Source organism: Mustela putorius, unplaced genomic scaffold (genome assembly GCF_011764305.1).
Source record: "Mustela putorius furo isolate JIRA1106 unplaced genomic scaffold, ASM1176430v1.1 tig00003974_pilon_pilon_pilon, whole genome shotgun sequence".
Taxonomy (NCBI): Eukaryota; Metazoa; Chordata; class Mammalia; order Carnivora; family Mustelidae; genus Mustela; species Mustela putorius.
Genome location: NW_025422117.1, coordinates 16,539,995 through 16,559,107, shown reverse-complemented (window position 1 = coordinate 16,559,107; position 19,113 = coordinate 16,539,995). Strand labels below are relative to the sequence as shown.

General features: G+C 43.8%; 1 protein-coding gene across 2 annotated transcripts; it reads left to right on the top strand.

Moving 5' to 3' along the window:
• The first annotated feature begins 9,275 nt into the window (after positions 1-9,275).
• On the top strand, positions 9,276-18,293 carry ACOD1 (aconitate decarboxylase 1). 2 transcript variants are annotated; one of them, XM_004754401.3, is made up of 5 exons: positions 9,277-9,392; positions 12,656-12,817; positions 13,675-13,764; positions 15,571-15,776; positions 16,680-18,293. In XM_004754401.3, exons 1-5 carry the CDS (start codon positions 9,381-9,383, stop codon positions 17,623-17,625), a joined length of 1,416 nt encoding a protein of 471 aa, XP_004754458.1. In that variant the 5' UTR covers positions 9,277-9,380; the 3' UTR covers positions 17,626-18,293. The 2 variants fall into 2 exon arrangements, with proteins under 2 accessions (XP_012912668.1, XP_004754458.1); XM_013057214.2 differs by lacking the exon at positions 13,675-13,764 and having other exon boundaries at positions 9,276-9,392.
• Positions 18,294-19,113: the final 820 nt, after the last annotated feature.

The following is a 19,113-nucleotide window of genomic DNA, read 5'->3' as shown; positions in this document are numbered from 1 at the left end:
TACCAAGGAGTATGGGCCCCGCCTTTCGGGCACCTTTTGGGTGCCAATTCTGACGAAGGTGATAGGCTAGTTCAAATATCTACTAGGGTAAATTGTAGGCCACCCATGTGTGACCTAGCTTGACTGTGTAGTTTTCTCTGTGTTACAATCTTATTGGCCACCTGCGTGTGGCCAGGCCCAACCACATGGCCTTTGCCCTTAAAGGCTAGTTTGTAAGGCAGAGAGGTCACCGCCTCTTTGCAAGAGATGGCCCCGGCCGGTCAGTTTGATTCTCGATGCTTGGCATGAAATAAAGTTTGCTTGACCTTAGCTTTGTATCAGTCTTGTTCCTTTGACCATGGACCCAATAGTATTAGAGGATTTTTTTTCCTCCATCGGTGGCTACGGTTCTTGGTTACATCACTTCGAAGAATTGAAGAGGTAGACCACACAGTGTTGTGGGCAGCAGAGCAAGGGTCAAAGTGACAGTACGAAGCTCCCAAGGAGGGAAGGCACCCAAATAGATTGCTACCAGTTTCTAAGTCTGAGTTTTAAGGGACTTGTTGGCACACTGTTTCAATCTGATTAACCTTCCTTCTGCCTGTCATCCAATCAGATTTCGTCACCTATGTATCGTATGGGAAAGGGTGGAGGGCTCCTTCCAGGGTGGTGTAAAATCCTTTTGAAAGTGTCTCCTCCTTGGGGGAGGTGGGGAGCCTTGTCCCCACTTGCCTGCCTTCCAATTATCCTTCAACAGCACTCTAGTTAAATCAGTAATGCAATGAACAGCAAATAAATGTTTAATATAGGTATGTCCAGTATAGTATTTGGCCATACTAACCCTAGAAAATTATTTGTTGCCTATCTGAAATTCAGATTAAACCGGGAGCTGTGTATTTCATCTGGCAGCCCTAGATAACACCAGAAAAACCACCCACCAGTATAGAGAGTCAACAAGAACACCTGCCTATCTCCATGTGGGCTCAGAGTAGGGGCAGGAAAGTACCTCACCACAAGAATGAACAATCATAGGTCTGCCCTTCCATGATCTTATGATTTGACTTTATACTACCTGCATGATCCCCATCTACCAAGGCAGAAATAAGCATGAGAACTGCTCCCTGCCCTCCCAACCCCAAGATCATAAAATGCTGGGACTCTCCCAGCAGAAGTAAAACCTGCCCTGAGTAAGGAAGGGCTGTGCCCTCAACTCGGGCTCCTATGGAGATCCACAGACAAAACTCTGAAGTGGAGAACAAAGGCAGAGGCAACATAGAAAAAATTAAATATCCTTATAACCTGCAGCCCATTGACAAATACTTGAGGCAGGCAGAGTGTAACATTCCTCCAGGGAACCCAAACTTGTCTCACTGCTAGTGCTTTGTTAGAAGGAAAACAACCTTAGCTTGACAATAGCTAGGTCTCCAGGGTCCCAGGAGTCTTCTTTAGCATATCAAAGTCCTTTTGGAAACTTGCCAGAGTCTTTACCTCCCCCAGCTCCTACGTATATAATCAGCCACTCCTCACAAGCCCTTGGAGTTCTTTCTGCCCCAGGGTTTTAATCACCTTTTGGGACCAAAGACATCTCAAGAATTCTTTCTTGCCCACTGGCTCCAAACCCCACCACTTCAAACCACATCAACTTCACTAAAGATGCATTCACAAGCCAAAATTAAAAAACATAGGGGGGGTTGCTTGTGTACAGCAAGAAGGCTGGCCTTTTCACTTACCAGTTAAAAAAGTCAAAAGAGGGGCGCATGGGTGGCTCAGTCTGTTAAGCATCTGCCTTCCGCTCAGGTCCTAGGATGAGTCCTGCATCAGGCTCTCTGCTTCTCCCTCGGGGAATGTGCTTCTCCCTCACCCTCTGTCTGCTGCTCCCCCTGCTTGTGCTCTGTCAAATAATAAATAAATAAAATCTTAAAAAAAAAATTAAAAGTCAAAGTGCACAAAGCCTTTGAAATACATCCAGGACCATTCAAAGCTGATTACTTCACCATGTTCCTTTAAGTGGGGCAAATCACAGTATCTGGTTTCCAAAAGTAAGACTGTGATTCTCCTCAGGCCCACTATATCCCACAAATCCATCAACATGGCCGAAAGAAAAACAAAAACAAAAACAAAAAACAATTCTAGGGGCATCTGGGTGGCTCAGTAGGTTAAGCGTCTGTCCTAGGCTCAAGTCATGATCCTGGGGTCCTGGGATGGAGCCCTGCATGGGGCTCCCTCCTCAGTGGGAAGCCTGCTTAAAAGAAAAATAAAAAGCCAATTCTAGTGACAGAAGGCTCAGCATTCATTAATGCATTAAGAATAGATCTAAAGGCACTTCAGTGCTTTTAGTCCCCTTTTCTCACTAAAAAGTGTTTGTTAACTAAAACTAGAGAAAAGCCCAAGCCTGCCACTTACAGAGCCTAAACTCAGGGACTGCACTTCCCCAAATTTCCCAGAGACTAATCAACATCACAGTACTTTCCCGGTCAACGCCTCAGTCCCAGGCACATCAAGACAATTGGTCACCGAAAGTATTCTTCATCTTTTTTTTTTTGACAGAGATCACAGTAGGCAGAGAGGCAAGCAGAGAGTGAGGGGGAAACAGTCTCCCCACTGAGCAGAGAGCCTGACGCGGGGCTTGATCCCAGGACCCTGAGATCCTGACCTGAGCTGAAGGCAGAGGCTTTAACCCACTGAGCCACCCAGGCGTCCCAATATTCTTCATCTTACTAAAAGGCAAAGTAAGTAAATATGTGAATGTTTTCCTCTGTATCTTCCTACCAGCAACATTCAGGCAAAATAAACTAATAAGTATTTCAAAAGGTTCTCGCAGACAGTGTCCACACTGACAGCATGGAGAAGTAAAGAAGCATACAGACTCTTGGCTCCTTGAGCTTTGGTCTCCTCATCTGCAAAATACCAGCAGCCATGGGACCAGGATGGGCAATGAGATTGTGTTGAACGTAGATAAAGCTCTTAGCTCAGTTCCTGGCACAACATACACACTCAAGAAAGATGGTTATTTGGATTATTAAGTTTGGGGCTTTTGTATCATTGAGATTTTATATTTCAGAAACATTTACTAAATTATTCCATTTTGTACATTTTGGGCTTGAAATAGCAGTTTTGTTGGTATTGCTTGATTATTCTCGTGCAGCTCGTCAGAATTTACTGACTCGTGCAAATTATTGTCTCTTACTGTGTTTGGATGCTCATCTGGTTGTTCATCTTTGACTTTCAATATCCAAAAGTCTTCATTGAAACTTAGGAAACATAACAAGAATCTCGATAATCTTTTTCTTCCCACTTTTTAGAAAGCAAAGCTGACATACTTTATCTTGTCTATCTTTATTTTTTTCCAAAATGTAAGAATAACTGTAAAAATAGCACTTTTTTTCTATCTCCTACCATCAGTGACCCAGAACTAACAGTCTGTATTTCTAACTGACTGATTTTCGGAGTATTCAAACTCTAAGTAACCTTTAAACTGAGTGTGTATGTTATGCCATCCATTGTTTTACTGAAAGAGGAGGAGTTAAAAAAAGCTCATTTTTCCCCTCTGGCATTAGGCTGCATTGAGCGTATGAGTATTAATAATCTTTTAAAATTGCTAACAATTTGAAGACATTACCTTCTCTCTGTAAGGACACAGTGCTGAATCATCTGGAGTGAGTTGTAATAGATTTGTCCTCAGTCACCCATAAATTCTTATTTGGTCTCCTTTGTGGCCACAATATAGTATAATGTCCTTTGGCTATTGATATTCAATAAGGTTTTTCTTGTTTGACATTAAAAGTCCTAAATGGAATCAAAACACATGATCTAAACTAATACTTCTCATGATTAAAGGTGCACCCAAATCACATGCTGAGAAACTTACTGAACAGATTCTGATTTGATAGGTCCAGGCTGGGCCTGGAATTCTGCATTTCTAGCAACCAGCAGATGCTGATGTCTAGAACACACTGCAGCAGCACTGGTGTAAGCCTATGGTTCCCAGAACATGGTTATGGCACCAGATGCAGGGACACCACCTGGGAACTTGTCAGAAATGCTCACTTTTGGACCTCCTCCCAGACTTTGTAAAAGAAACTCTAGGGACAAGTCCTCCAGGTGACCCTGATAGACACAGTTTGAGAACCACTCTTCTAAACAAGTAAATCTGCTTGCCTAGATGAACTAAGTGTTGGGTTATTTCCCATGATGAAGAGACCCAAGGCTGTCTTGGGACTCAGACAACCAAGCCAGACAGGCTAATGCTCAGTTATGGAAAGGAGCATTTAACAGATCCATCCACACTAGTGAGTCGGCTTTGGGGTAACAGACGCTGCCAGGTGCCAGCTGAAACTTTGTCAAGCAGGTATGTCCTCTGCATCCAATATGCAGGCAGCACTGATGCCCCCAGCCAGCGTCAGGGAAGGGTGACATGAGGTAACACAGCAGCGCTCAGTTGCCCAATGGAGGAAATGGGCAAGTGCTTACAGCAGCTGTTAAGCAGGGACACCAAAAATGTAAGACTAAATTTTTGAAAGAATTTGACATTTCCTCCCATAAAAGCATCAAAGTAGATACCTGGGGGAAACATATCATTCAACTTCTTTACACTCCTTTTACCATTTAGCATGGCTGAGTCTGGAGCCAGACTGCCCATCTCTAAGTCCTGGCTCTCCCACGTCATGGGGTGACCTCAGGCAAGTCACTCAGCTCTCACCACCACAGCTTCCTCACCTGCATCTCACATTTTGTGAGAATTAAACAGTACATTAATATATATAAAGCTCTTAAAATAGTGCCTAATATTCAGTGTCTCATAAATATTAATTTTTATTACAAGTAGGCATAAAGGGCAGAAGGGCCCTACATTTTTTTTTTTTTCCAGTGCTAAGGGTCATTAAAGAAATAATTTGTGGCCCCGTGGAACCTGACACAGCTTAGGAGAAATCAGACAAAAGTCAGAACTGCATGGAGAGAAGAGACAGCATCTGGAGAGTTCTGTGGGCCCCGGGGAAAGACTGAGAAAGAGCAGGCTAGAGCTAGAGCAACTGTAGGGCTCTTCACAAAGCCAGGCACATATCTGGAGAGGCAGCAAGCCTTAAATCCCAGAGTGGAAGCTGGGAGACCAGTAAGGGCTGACTCCACAGGAGAACAGTAACATCATCAGTAAATCTCAGGATCTTAGGCTCTCACCTTGGCTACAAATGGAATCATCTGGGGAGGATTAAAAAAATACTGATGCCTGCATGTCACCCCTAGAGAGTCTGTTTCTGTAGTCTGGGGCCTGACCTGAGGAACAGATTTCTAAAATCTCCCCTACTTGAGTTTTTTTTAGGTAGAAAGGGTCAAGGATCTTACACTCAGGTCAACACTGATCTTAGTTGTAACGGGCTTAACTCTACATAGATGATCAATGAAATGGCTAGAAAAACAGTCCCTGCTGATTATCTCCACCTTGTCTCCTCTTTATGTTATGCTCTGAACTTAGCTCACTCTTTTCTGGCTCCTGGTTGTTCAGAGAGTACCTTTTTGCTCTTCAGAAAAATGCTCCCCTTCTTCCAGACTTCTTGTCAAGGACTGAGACATTATCGTACAAGCAAGCTAACGATGTAGCCTACCGCAGTTTCATGGATGGTGGCTGAAGACATGAGACAACTGGGCCAGAGACAAAGAACTTTTGTTCTCACAGAGAATTACTCACAGAAAGAATATCAGTTTTTCTTGCAGGAAGAAAAGCCCCTTTTCCCACAACAACAGAAAAAGGAGACATCTGCACATACAGCAAACTTTATTACGAGAGAAGAACCCTGAATTCAGGAACCTAAGTCTTTTATAGTAGGCAGTAAGCCTGCCTGCCCTTTCCTCCAAAGAAATAATACTTCTACTTTCAAAGGCTGTTTACTACGCACATTCTTCAAAAGATATTCTGAAATAAAGAGTCAGTGCGTCTGCTGGCAAAATGTGGAGATATGTGTGAGACCCATGCAGAATGGTCTTCCAGCATACTTCACTTTCCTCATCTGAAAAACTGTTATAATGATCTCATTGGAATGAAAAACTTCATGTCTTCTGCTACACAATTATCATAGTAGTTCTACAAAGCTACAATGTCTGCGATGTATGTGGAGCCCTCCTACATATGAAGCAGTTCACAACTTATGCAAGTGTACTGTGTGGCATTTCATATTTTTAGCTTACTCGCCTACTCTATCCTTGTTGGGCCATATTCAACCTTGCTTTTGGACTTATTTTAGTTTTTTTTTTTTAAAGATTTTATTTTTATTTATTTGACAGAGAGAGATCACAAGTAGGCAGAGAGGCAGGCAGAGAGAGAGAGAGGAGGAAGCAGGCTCCCTGCTGAGCAGAGAGCCTGATGCGGGACTTGATCCCAGGACCCTGAGATCATGACCTGAGCCGAAGGCAGCGGCTTAACCCACTGAGCCACCCAGGCGCCCCTTATTTTAGTTTTTAATTATGTCATTCCTAATCATTTTCTTTCTTCCACCCCAACTTTCCACTACTTATTTACCTTAAAATTTTAATACTTTGAAACATGATCAGTCCTATTCATTCTTGGACCTATTCCTTGTTATTCATGCACTGGAGCAACATGAGGGACCCCCAGGGCAGGGGCACACAGAATACCTCTCCAAATTAAACTAGCAAAATCCACACATGACAACTGGGTTCTGTACAAATGACCCATACTAAAGATGAGATGAAACCACAGATTTCTAAGAGCAACGACAAGGTCTCAGGACCATGAAGATACTTCAGGAAGACATGATATGCCACAAGTAAGCATACACCTTCCCAGTTACAAGAAGTCAAGTGTAATTTCTGAGAACTACACTGAAAACATGACCAAACAAGAATGTGCTGTCATGTATGGGAGTGTTGCAACAAGAAGAGGAAGATGATCAGTACGGATTCTTGAAGGGGAATAAAAAAAAAGAAGTAAACAGAGACCATCTAGCATAACCTGAAAGGACTGCATCTGGTGAAGACCAACAGAGAAGTAGCCCCTGTGTGGGGGCAGGGACATGTGAATGTCCTGGTGAATGTCCTTGAATTCTGCTGCCACTGTTGTGTTCCAGTCCTAGACTCCGCAAGCAGCCTGCCATTCCCGACCTGGCTTCCCAGCCCTGGTAAGGACGCTCCACGGTTAAAGTACCTAGCCTTGCAACCCAAAGGTATAAAATGACAGACTGGCATTCTGATCTATGCCTCCACCTTTTAAGAGGGTGAGGCATCCCTCCCCAGTGGAGCTCAGCACTCAGGGCTGGATCCAGTGGGGTCGCACACATGACCTCATGAAGGCACATTCCTAGCAAAGCCCTACTGGGTTGGCCAGTTTGTCTCTTTAAACTCCTCTCATGACTCCATGCCGCCAACTGGTCCCAAGGTCAGATTTCATCCCTCCGCAGGCTGAGCTCCTGAGCCGAAACTGGTCCCAGCCTTCCAAAAGTCCACGCATGCAGAGGAGCTCCAGAGCCTTTCAGGAAAACCTCTTGCCATCCATCTTTGGACAAGTAGGTAGAATGTTCCTCCCGGAGCTGAAATGCAATTTCTCAACTGTCCAAAAAGTAGAATACGGGAGGGACTTGGAGCTACCATACCCACATAGGGTACACAGTCATGCCTTCCCTCACACATTCATTCACACAGCACCCAGAATGGGGCAGAGACTATTAAAGGTACTGGAGATACAAAGACAAATGATATGGAAGCTACTGGTCCTGAGGGCATTTTGTATTAGGGTTCCGCAGAGAAACAAAACCAATAGAATGTGTGTGTGCTGTGTGTGTGTGTTTGACTAGAATGCATGCAAGTAAGATAGAGATTTCAGAGAATCAGTTCATGTGATCACAAAGGCTGGTTAGTATGAAATCTGCAGGGGAGGCTGGCAGGCTGAAGACCTAGGGAAGAGCGGACCAGGAGACTTCAGTCTGAACCGTGGTCTGGAGGCAGAATTCCTTCCCTCTTGGGGGATCTCAGTATTTTCTCCAAAGGACTTCTATTCATTGGATGAGGCCCATTATAGAAAATAACCTGCTTTCCTCAAAGTCTATTGATTTAAATGTTAATATACCTTCAAAGCAATATCTATACTGGTATTTGACCCAATCCACAGATACCATAGCCTAGCCAAGTTGACACATTAAAAAAAAAAATACAGGCAAAACTTGTTAAAGTTCATCAGACTTACTAAACCCATCATACCTTTATTTATTTTTTTTTTTTTAAGATTTTATTTATTTGACAGAGAGGAGAGGGAGAGAGAGCACACAAGCACGGGGAGGAGCAGGCAGAGGGAGAGGGAGATGCAAGCTCCATCCCAGGACCCTGGAATCCTGACCCCAGAGGAAAGGCACATACTCAACCGACTGAGCCACCCAGGCGCCCCTCATCATTCTGTTATAAAGCTTTTCCACGATGAGATGCTTAAAGTTATCTTAGCCTATTTTTCATTTCATGTAAAAGTGGTCTTAGGAATTGCTCAGATGTTAAATAACCTGTTTTGGGGACCACTATGAGTATAAACCAACTGTCTAAGACTAGACAGCCCAAGGGAAACAGTAATTACCCAGAGAAGCAGAGAGAGATCCAGAGTAGCCAAGACACAGTGACTAATCATAAGCAAAGAAGCTATGGGGCAATTGCCCTGGGCAAGGGCAGGGAGGCAGGCAGTGTATCCCAGCAACTGGGCAGGGGACCAGGAACCAGAGATCTGAATCTGTAAAAATGCAGGGCAGGACCAAATAAGGATCGAGCTGGGGAAAAGTATGATTAACTCCCAATGACCTTCTAGATTCTTCATCTCAAGCTACCAGGAACTCAGGCTGGCACACTTGTCCCCAGACAATGGTGACCAAGGGACTGACAAGGAAGGGAGAAATGAGTGTCTTTGAACACCACCCATGCCCTATTTTACTCCATGGGGTAAAATTGTTCCTAATTTTCTTAGAATTGATTGTTTCTAATTTTCAATCTTCTAGCAAATCTGTGCACTTTTTTTTCACTAGATTCTTACATACATCCATGCTGATTTCCTCAGTATAAATTTTTTGAAGTGGGAGTACTGGATAAAGAAGTGCATATTGTTCTGTGTTTGATGCAGGGCATCTAAGCCCAAGATGCAATCCTAGCTTCGCTGTCAGTGCACTTCCCCAAGGTCTGTGAGAAATCATTTGACCATCTCTCCATTCCTTCCTTGTTTCTTTCTTCATCCCCTGGTAGGTTAGACAGCTCATCACCGGGAAGCTGAAGTGAGCGTACGTATATGGGAGGTGTTGAAATAGTGGAAACTTTAGCGTCACAACGCAGAGAAAGGGAATGGGCTGGAGTGAAAGGTATAAAGGGAGTCACGTAGCTAAGTCCTCCTCTGGTTCGTGCCTGAGAGAGCCTCTGCTTTCGACATGATGCTCAAGGTATTGTTACATTTTACATGGCTTATTTAAATTGGTGTTCTAGCCTACCTCTCCTTTTCTCAGTGTCCTTATAGCTTCTTGCTTCTTCATCAAAAATGGCATTTTGGCATTTCTCACAGCCTCTGGGCTATCTAATTACCTGCAACTTTTTTTTCATTGGTGCCTTCCCAGTAAGAGATGTGATTCTGTTGCATAGAATTAGGAAGAAAATGAATCATTACAAATTCACTGAATTTTAATCTCTCGGTTTTGTCTGTGTCCATCCCGGAATGGCCAGATTGCCTCCTGATGATCTGTTTGCTGTCCTTAGTTCCCTGGAGAAGATGATCTTTTTGTGGCAGGAATTCTAACATCTTGGTTTGGTATTTTAGAAAGCTTAGCACAGTGCCAGACATGCGGCAAGGCCTTGTAAAATATTTATCAAATGGCTGCACATTTTGCCCTAATTTATACACTGATCACAGTATTTTACTAAAAAGTTGTAAATGCCATGAGAAAATCAGGAAGACCAAAAAACATTTTAGAAATAGACAGGCTCGATCCTGCAGACAGCTGAGCAGTTGCATGTTTACGGTCTCATGTGCCCTTCTTCCTTGGGAGAATTTCTGTGGGACACTGGTGCTATGCAGGACTTGTCAGGAGATCCCCAGGGGGTGTACCTTTGTAGGTCACTAGCACCCTGGGATCATGCAAACAGATGCCACAATCCCTTTCCAGGCTTCACGTTGGTGGGCCGATGACACACGCTCCCCATAAGCCTCTCCCAAGCCAAATCAAACCCTGGAGAGATGAATGACTAATCACTAAGTGCCCTCAACTGTGGGAGCTGTGGGGATGGAAAGAAAGCTTGAAAAGAGGTCATTTTGCTTAGAACAAGGGATCCAATCAATTCTCAAAACTTTAAGTTTCACTTGGTGGATCATGAAACCAATGCTTTTTCTTCCTTCCCTGCCTCTGTCCCTAAATATGTTTACCCACATTCCTAGCAGCAGGACAATCAAAGTTTTGTTATTCTCCATCCTAATTAGAAGCATCCATGCCAACACCCTCACTCTCCCATCCATCTTCTCTCCTGCTCTCTCCCACCACAGGCTCCCTTCACCTTTCTATCAGAGCTTCAGAGACATACCACATAGCCCATCCTTTTGAAAATGGCACTGGTTCTGAGACTTGGTCATCTGAAGACTGAAAATAGGGGACTAGCTGGTGGCCAGGTTGAGGACTTTCAGCTGGGCACTGGTGCCATCTCTGTACCTCTGCCCACACACCGATCAATCAGGGAACCCCAGACACCCCAGATCCTCTGATTCAAAAACCCCTCGCCCTATATAGCTAATGTTTTAAAATGGGTATCTGATGCTCAGAGAGGCAAAGGAAGTTGTACAATGATGCAATAATCAGAGCAGAAAAGGGAAACAAGCTGACATTTACTAAGTGGTGCTAAATGCTAGGCATGTCTGAGACACAATTGAAGAGTGGGTGTTTTTAGCTACACATAATAGATGTTCTCTTGGGAATACGTGTAGAAAACAAAATCATTGCCTACACATTGAAGAACTTGATATTTAAAGGAACTGCAAAACAGTCTGCTGCAAATAATACTGCAGGTTTTGATGATCTGCTTTGTGGGCGACAGCGGAATGGTCTTCTCCGCTAGGATGGGCATGGGCATTTCACATTCAGCAAGTTCACAGCAAGACCATCATCACTGTCTGGACAGCAGCCCCTCTTCCTGTGCTCCCTCTCTTGGCAGAGGGCACTGCCATATCACTACCCAGACCCCAGGCTTTTGCCTGCCCTTGTCTATCCTCTCAATCCATTTGCTACACAAGGGCCTCCGAATATCTGCAAAACACAGTCTGATAATATCGACCTTTTTAAAGCTAGCACTATGGCTCCCCTTTAAGTCACAGACTCCAGCCTGGTGGAAATTCCGCCACTCAGTCCTAGCCTGCAAAGCCCTCTCACCTCTGCCCACTGTGTACAGCTCTGCAGCTGGGCTTTGCCTAAATCACTGCATCTCTCGCACCTCCAAGCCCCAGTCTGTACTGCCACCTCTGCCTTTAACATCCATCCTTGTCCTGGGCACCTTCCCCTGCTGACTCCCCTAAGACTTCATAACCAGGCCAGGTATCCACACCTCCAGGTGATCTCTACCAACAAGAACGAACAGGAAGTGGTTCTCAAGTGTATTTTAAATTTTCTAGTGGCCATATTTTAAAAAGTAAGAAGCCGATAAAATGAATTATAATGGTATATTTCACTTACCAATACATCCTAAATACTGTCATCTTCGCATGTAATCAATATTTTACAATTATTTTTGAGATCCTCTATAGATTTTTTTTTCCTACTAAGTCTTCAAAATTCAGTGTTTATTTTACTCTTGTGACACATTCTAGTTTGGACTAGCCACATTTCCAAATGCTCGATAGCCCAGGTGGAGAGTAGCTACCACATTGGCCACAATAGCACTAGAACATTTAAGAATCACCTAAAGATCTTAATGAAAACACAGAATCCTGTTCTTTGCTTCCAAAGCTTCTAGTTCACTTGGGGGTGGGGGGGTATTCTCATTCTGGAGATCCAGAGTAGGGACCAGTTCTCATTTTCAACAAGAACTCTGTGTGTTTCAATGTTTGTTTTCCTCTTCAGGAAACACGGCTTAATAATTACATGCAGCAGTCTGGAGTTAGACCCATAGGAATTTGTGTCCAAAGTCCTCCATTTAAGAGTTGTATAACTCAGTGACATCAAGTCTGGGTCTCCTCACCTGCAAAGCAAGATGATGCTCATAACACCTACCCAGAAAGTTGTGGTACAGTAGATACTGTATTTACAAGAGTCAGCGTGACACCTGGCACGTATCTAATAATGGCAGCTCCTAGATGACCCACCGGCCCCAGCATGCCTACCTTACGGGCAAGATATCCCCCTATCGTCTCCTCACTCTGTGCTTTGCTCTGCCATAGCCCACGCACTCTGTGGCCAACATCTGCATGTTGGTCTGTGTCCTCAACTCGAGGACAGAAACTGGCTATTGCATATTTCCACATCCCTTCGCCTCACACAGAGCAGGGGCTCCGTGCTTATCATTTCTCAGGAACTGAACTTAAGTTGATTAACTAGGTTTCCCCTAGTTAATCCCCTAGTTATATAAAGAGCAAAACTCTTCATATAAAAGTACCTCAAGCTCTTGTATAGCAAGGAATAAGCAAATAACGATTGAGTATAGCACTGTTCTAACACTCTTTTTTTAAAAGTCTGTCACAGAAAGCTTTGCCAGAGTGATCCATGGCTTGGCCGTGGGGCACCTGACCGATCATGTTATTCAAAGAAGCAAGAGAATGATTCTGGATACTCTGGGCGTTGGCTTCCTGGGAACCAGTACAGAAGTGTTTCACAAAGCCAGCGAATATAGTAAGGTAAGAAGTTCGGGGGTGGCTGGGTGGCTCAGTGGGTTAAAGCGTCTGCCTTGGGCTCAGGTCATGATCCCAGGGTCCTGGGATCAAGCCCCACATCGGGCTCTCTGCTTAGTGGGGAGCCTGCTTCCCCGCACCCGCTACTCCTCTGCCTGCCCCTCTGCCTACCTGTGATCTGTCAGATAAATAAATAAAACCTTAAAAAAAAAAAAGCCTGCTCATGACGTATACCCACCAATGTGCCCGGGGATGTGTGTTTATGGCCTATTATTCTACTCTGTTTTGGAGATAGTACTTGGTGTGCGTAGGATTGTTGTATACAATTTTATGCTATATTTATCCGAGTTTTAATATTCATCCGTATTCTTCACTAAGTTACTGTCTGAAGACCAATTTTAGGAAGAGTGTCTTCCCTAATAGCATCTACTATTTATTCAGGCAAAGGCTTTAAAAGTCTCTGGACAAAAAGCTGGTTCAGCACTCTGAGCAGAGTGGGTGTATATGCGGGAGACAGAATACCCACTCTCCAAAGGATGTGCTTGGTACGGACAACTGGTCCACCTTCCCTCCTGTTTAACCTCAAGGCATAAATAAGAATAAATTCAGACTGCATCCCCAGGCACACCTGTGGATCTCAGCCTGGGACAGAGAAACAACATCACCTCTCCTTTCCATGGAGAAAGTTGTGTTCTTCTACAAGGAAGAGAGGAATGCAGTGGTTAAGGCTACGATCCACAACGAAGTGTTCATATAAGGACTATTCAAGTTATGCCTCCAAATATGAGGAACGGCTCTTGAAGCAGCAACTTGGCATGCTGTGTTTCCACTCTGTATGGCTCACTGATATTCTTTCGTTTCAGATCTACAGTTCCAATGTGTCCAGCAGTGTTTGGGGTCGACCAGAGTTAAGACTCCCGCCGCCATATGCTGCTTTTGTGAATGGTGTGGCTGTAAGGAGGTTTACAAATCTTTTCAACTGTTAAGCAATAACAATTTCAGAGCCAGGAAGTATCTCAGAAATCTTTCAGTTTCCATATTTCATGGATGAGCCACTGAAGTTCAGGGAGATGAAGTGGTCTGTCCTCTTTTCTATGTACTTACTTTTCGTGTTTGACAGTGAATTGATGCTTTTCAAACAAATTGTGAAGTATGGGAAATAAGATGGAGGATTTAGATAAAAACAGTGTAAGCTATCTAAATCTGGAATATATATAGCAAAAAATATAAAACCTGATATCCAAACTCAGTTCCTTGTGTTGTGACCAGTACCAGTTTCTCTTCAATAACCAGCTTTTCATCCATCCTCTCAGTCACCAGATAATTATTGAGAAACAATGACCACATGCAGTCGATATTTTCTGAAGCAAAAATCAGCACTTTTCATCTGACAATTTTTTCGCTTTGTCTATCAGTGGCAGTCTGTATCTATATACAAGATATAAGTTAGATATGAATGTGTTGGGATTTCTGAGATATTCTTATGGTTTGTGGGACAGTAACTCAGAATATTAAAAGTTAAACCCAATAGCACATCCAGCAGTAAATGTCCAGTGTCCAGACCAACCATATCCCATAGATATGGAATTCTATTTTTTAAAAGATCTTATATATTTTTTATTTGAGTGAAAGAGAGAGAAAGAGCATGAGCCAGGAGGAGAGGAAGAGAGAGAGGGAGAAGCAGACTCCCTGCTGAACAGAGAATCTAACATGGGGCTCCATCCCAGGACCCTGAGATCATGACCTGAGCGAAAGGCAGATGCTTAACTGACCAAGCCACCCAGGTGCCCCAATATGGAATTTTATTATTTTTTTTAAGATTTTATTTATTTCTTTGACAGAGAGAAACATAGTGAGAGAGGAAACACCAGCAGGGAGAGTGGGAGAAGCAGGCTTCTCCCTGCTGAGCCGGGATTCTGATGTGGGGCTCCATCCCAGGACCCTGGGATCCAAACCTGAGCTGAAAGCAGACTCTTAACGACTGAGTCAACCAGGTGCCCCTGGAATTCTATTTTTAAGGAACTTCTGGTTATTACTATTTCATATAAGGGATAAATAAATGTCTAGAATGAAGAGAAATAAAACCTTGGAGCAGCAAATAATGATTTTAAAACATAGCTTCATAGTTGGGGCACCTGGGTGGCTTAGATTGGTTAAGCATCTGCTTTCGGCTCAGGTCATGACCTCTGGGTCTACAGATCAAGCCCTGAGATGGGCTCCCGGTTTAGTGGGGAGTCTACTTCTTTCCCCTCTTCCTCTCTCCCCTGCTCACGCTAAAAATAGTTATTCTGAGTTCAAGAGTTATTGCAACTTCCCCATAAGTTTGAAATTATTTCATAATAAAAAGGTACAAAAATTTATGATCTGATATGGAATAAATGGCATTAAACTTTTAGTGCAACTTGTTTGAAGGGTGGAGGAGGGAGAAAGGAACAACCACCTACTTTCACAGCCTTATTTTTAAGGGGGATATAGCTCTTCCCAGGTGCTGTGGCAGAGAGCTCTGGCCACCTGGGTAAGATCTGAGCTAATTGATAGGCTTTCTAGTTGCTCCCCAAAGTCCTGTCTGCTCTGGGCAGAGGACAGCATGTCCTGTGCCCAGCCACATGATCAAGAATTACAGCCAGCTTCTAGGTTTTATGTTCAGATCATAGGGTCTAAAAATCTCATATCAAATAAAGTTATTACTAAACTAAACTCTTACTGGTCATTGCATTCAGGGAAATAATTTCTTGGTTTTTGTGTGTCTGTTTACACAGATTCACTCAATGGATTTTGACGACACATGGCATCCCGCCACCCACCCTTCTGGAGCTGTCCTTCCTGTCCTCATGGCTTTAACAGAAGCTCTCCCTTCAAGTCAGAAGTTTTCTGGCCTTGATATGCTGCTCGCTTTCAATGTTGGGATTGAAGTACAAGGCCAATTAATGCATTTCTCCAAGGAAGCCAGTGACATACCAAAGAGGTACGGAGAGAATCTGTCCCCTGCAGAGGCACACAAGTTCCCCTTCACCTGTCAATCGTTATCTCTGTGGAGCCTTCTGACATAGAGGTTAGCTCAGTTGAAGATAATCACATTAGCGCTGACTGCTAAGTCAATTTTCCCATCACATATCAACCATATATCCATAAACAAAGGTATGGCTTCAGAAGTACTAATGAAAAGTCTCCTTTGGGTTTAGAGAGTCAAGCAACCATGAGCATAAAATTAATCAGAGCCTCGTGCTCAAGGATGATTCCTGTCATTCTGGTATCCACGGGTACTCTGAACCTTCCTAATCCCATCTCAAAGCAGAATCTACTTTGACATTTGCTAAGGTCCTTCAGACCAAGAACATTCAGAAGATCGTGAAACTGTTCAATTGATTAATCAAAAATGGTCACATGTATACTGTATCATATAGTTCAATCTTGTATTTCCTTTTTACTTGATCCCACCTGCTAGGAGAGAAGTAGGATGGAATTCTCAGTGAATTTTCACAGTTTCTACCAGGCTCTCCATTTTTATGGCTACTTGCCATATTATTATGGCTACCTATGATTTCAGCAAACAACTTATGCCTTTCTGGCAATAATTATTAAAAATTTACTGCATCAGGCACTATTATAAGTATGTGGACTCATTCAAAACTCACAAAACCCTATGGGGTAGATATCATTATTAGCACCATTTTGTGAGAGAGGAAGCAGGCACAGAGAAGTTGAGTGACTTTCCTAGGATCACACAGCTAGTAAGTGGCAGAGTGAAGATTTGAACCCAGGCAGCAGGTCTGCAGGATCTATACTCCCAACTACTATACCACTGCCTTCTGGTGACTGAGGTCTGTAATCTCCGGCTCTTTGCTCTTTTTCTTTTTTCACTTTTCAGATTCCACCCCCCTTCAGTGGTAGGAACTTTGGGGAGCGCGGCCGCAGCATCCAAGCTTTTACGGCTCAGCATGGCTAAGTGCCAAGAGGCCCTGGCTATTGCTGTCTCTCATGCCGGGGCACCCATGGCAAATGCTGCCACTCAGACCAAGCCTCTTCATATGGGCAATGCTGCCAGGCATGGCATGGAATCGGCTTTTCTAGCGATGCTGGGTCTCCAAGGAAACAAGCAGGTCTTGGATATGCAAACGGGCTTTGGGGCTTTCTATGCCAACTATTCCCCACAAGCTCTTCCAGACCTAGATTCCCACACTTGGCTGCTGGGCCAGCAGGACGTGGCATTCAAGCGGTTCCCTGCACATCTGGCCACGCACTGGGTGGCGGACGCAGCTGAGTCCGTCCGGAAGCACCTCATCACAGACGGAGCCCTGCTTCCCACTGACCATGTTGAGAGAATTGTGCTCAGAATTCCAGATGTCCAGTATGTCAACAGGCCCTTCCCAGACTCAGAGCACGCAGCTCGTCATTCGTTCCAGTATGTGGCCTGCACCACACTGCTCGATGGTGGCATCACCGTCCCCTCATTCCACAAATGCCAGATCGACAGGCCACAGGTGAGAGAGTTGCTCAGGAAGGTGGAGCTGGAGCACCCTCGGGACAACCGGCCCAGCTTCGACACACTGTACTGCGAGATAAGTGTCACTCTCAGGGATGGAGCCACCTTTACAGAGTGCTCGGACACCTTCTACGGCCACTGGAGAAAACCACTGAGCCAGGAAGACCTGCGAGAGAAGTTCAGAGCCAATGCCTCCAGCATGCTGTCCTGTGACACCGTAGAAAGGCTTTTAGAGATCATCGAGAATCTAGAAGACCTAGAAGATTGTTCTGTGCTGACCACTCTGCTGAAAGGACCCTGTCCACCAGAGATGGTTTCAAAATCTATCTAGCATTTAACAATTCCAACATACAATCTCTCCTGAGGCTTATCAACATCTAAGTGACTTTATATTGGGGAGAATTCGGTGATTAGCTTTTAAAGCCAGGGCTTACAGTCGGTCGGCCCAGAATAAGGGAAGCAAGTTGGAGAGAGTCCAGAAACAGAATTGGATTTTTATGGAAGGAGTCTTGTCCTATAAATTTTGCCAGACAGTTCCAATTACCTAAAGCAAAATAATAAACATGTAAGAAACACAGAGAAATTGATTTTATAAGCATTCATAAGGCTGAAATTCAAGTCACCTCTAATTTGCTTATAAAGTTAATCTTTACAGAGGACTTCTTTATGAACTTCACGAACCTCAAGGTGTAGGGGGAATTTGAACCTACATGTAAATTTGCTGACAGTGGAGAAGGCCTCTGGCCTACTGTGCCACCAACAGATTTCTTACACCATGGGTTTTTACAAATCCTCCACAGGGGAAGGGGTGCTACCAGGTTTAGATATAAGGAGTTAGTGGACCCAAATCCTGCCCCTACAACTTACTAAATGTGACCCTAGGCATGTTGCTGGGTAACCCTCTGCCACAGTTTCCTTATTGATAAAGCAGAAATAAAAAGCAGTGTAAAAAGAGTTTGGCTCTGGAAGCCATGCTGTTAATCACTGCAATATATTGCCTTTTGTTATAAAAATTTCTCAGGAAAAATACCATGGATGAAGAGTCGGAGATATAATACAGGATGACAGGGGGGAAAAAGTATATATGTGAGTAATTAAAAATAATGATTTTGTAAAATAACAAAAATGTTTTATGAGGTTAAAAATTGCAAATTTAGGGTGCTGGGTGGCTCAGTTGGTTGAGTGACTGCCTTCAGCTCAGGTAATGATCCTGGAGCCCCAGGATCAAGGACCACATTGGGCTCCCAGCTCCACAGGGAGTCTGCTTCTCTCTCTGACCTTCTCCCCTCTCATGCTCTCTCTTACTCTCTCTCTCTCAAATAAATAAAATCTTTTTAAAAAAAATTGCAACTTTAGCAACAGATATAAGCAAGGAGTTATTACAGTGAATGTATTCTAAATTCCTTGTGTTATTTAAGAGGGCAAAGCTATTGGGGTGCCTGGGTGGCTCAGTGGGTTAAAGCCTCTGCCTTTGGCTCAGGTCATGATCCCAGGGTCCTGGGATCGAGCCCCGCATTGGGCTCTCTGCTCAGTGGAGAGCCTGCTTCCCCCTCTCTCTCTGCCTGCTTCTCTACCTACTTCTGATCTCTGTCTGTCAAATAAATAAATAAAATCTTTAAAAAAAATAAAGAGGGCAAAGCTCTTAACTCTAGACTATGATTTGCAAGTATGCATGTTGACATTTCCAGGGTAACCATTATAAGACAGTAGTAAAATGTATCGCTTCCAGGTTAATAGAGGGAGAAATATGGAATTAGGATAAAAAATAATCCAAATGAAGGCAAGAAAGGAGGAGGAAAAGAAATATGTAATAGGTAGA

Excerpts from the sequence above, each read along its gene's own strand:
- ACOD1 (XM_004754401.3), top strand. Across the intron at positions 13,765-15,570 it reads CTTTTGTGAATGGTGTGGCT|ATTCACTCAATGGATTTTGA; the intron begins GTAAGGAGGTTT and ends CTGTTTACACAG. Across the intron at positions 15,777-16,679 it reads GCCAGTGACATACCAAAGAG|ATTCCACCCCCCTTCAGTGG; the intron begins GTACGGAGAGAA and ends TTCACTTTTCAG.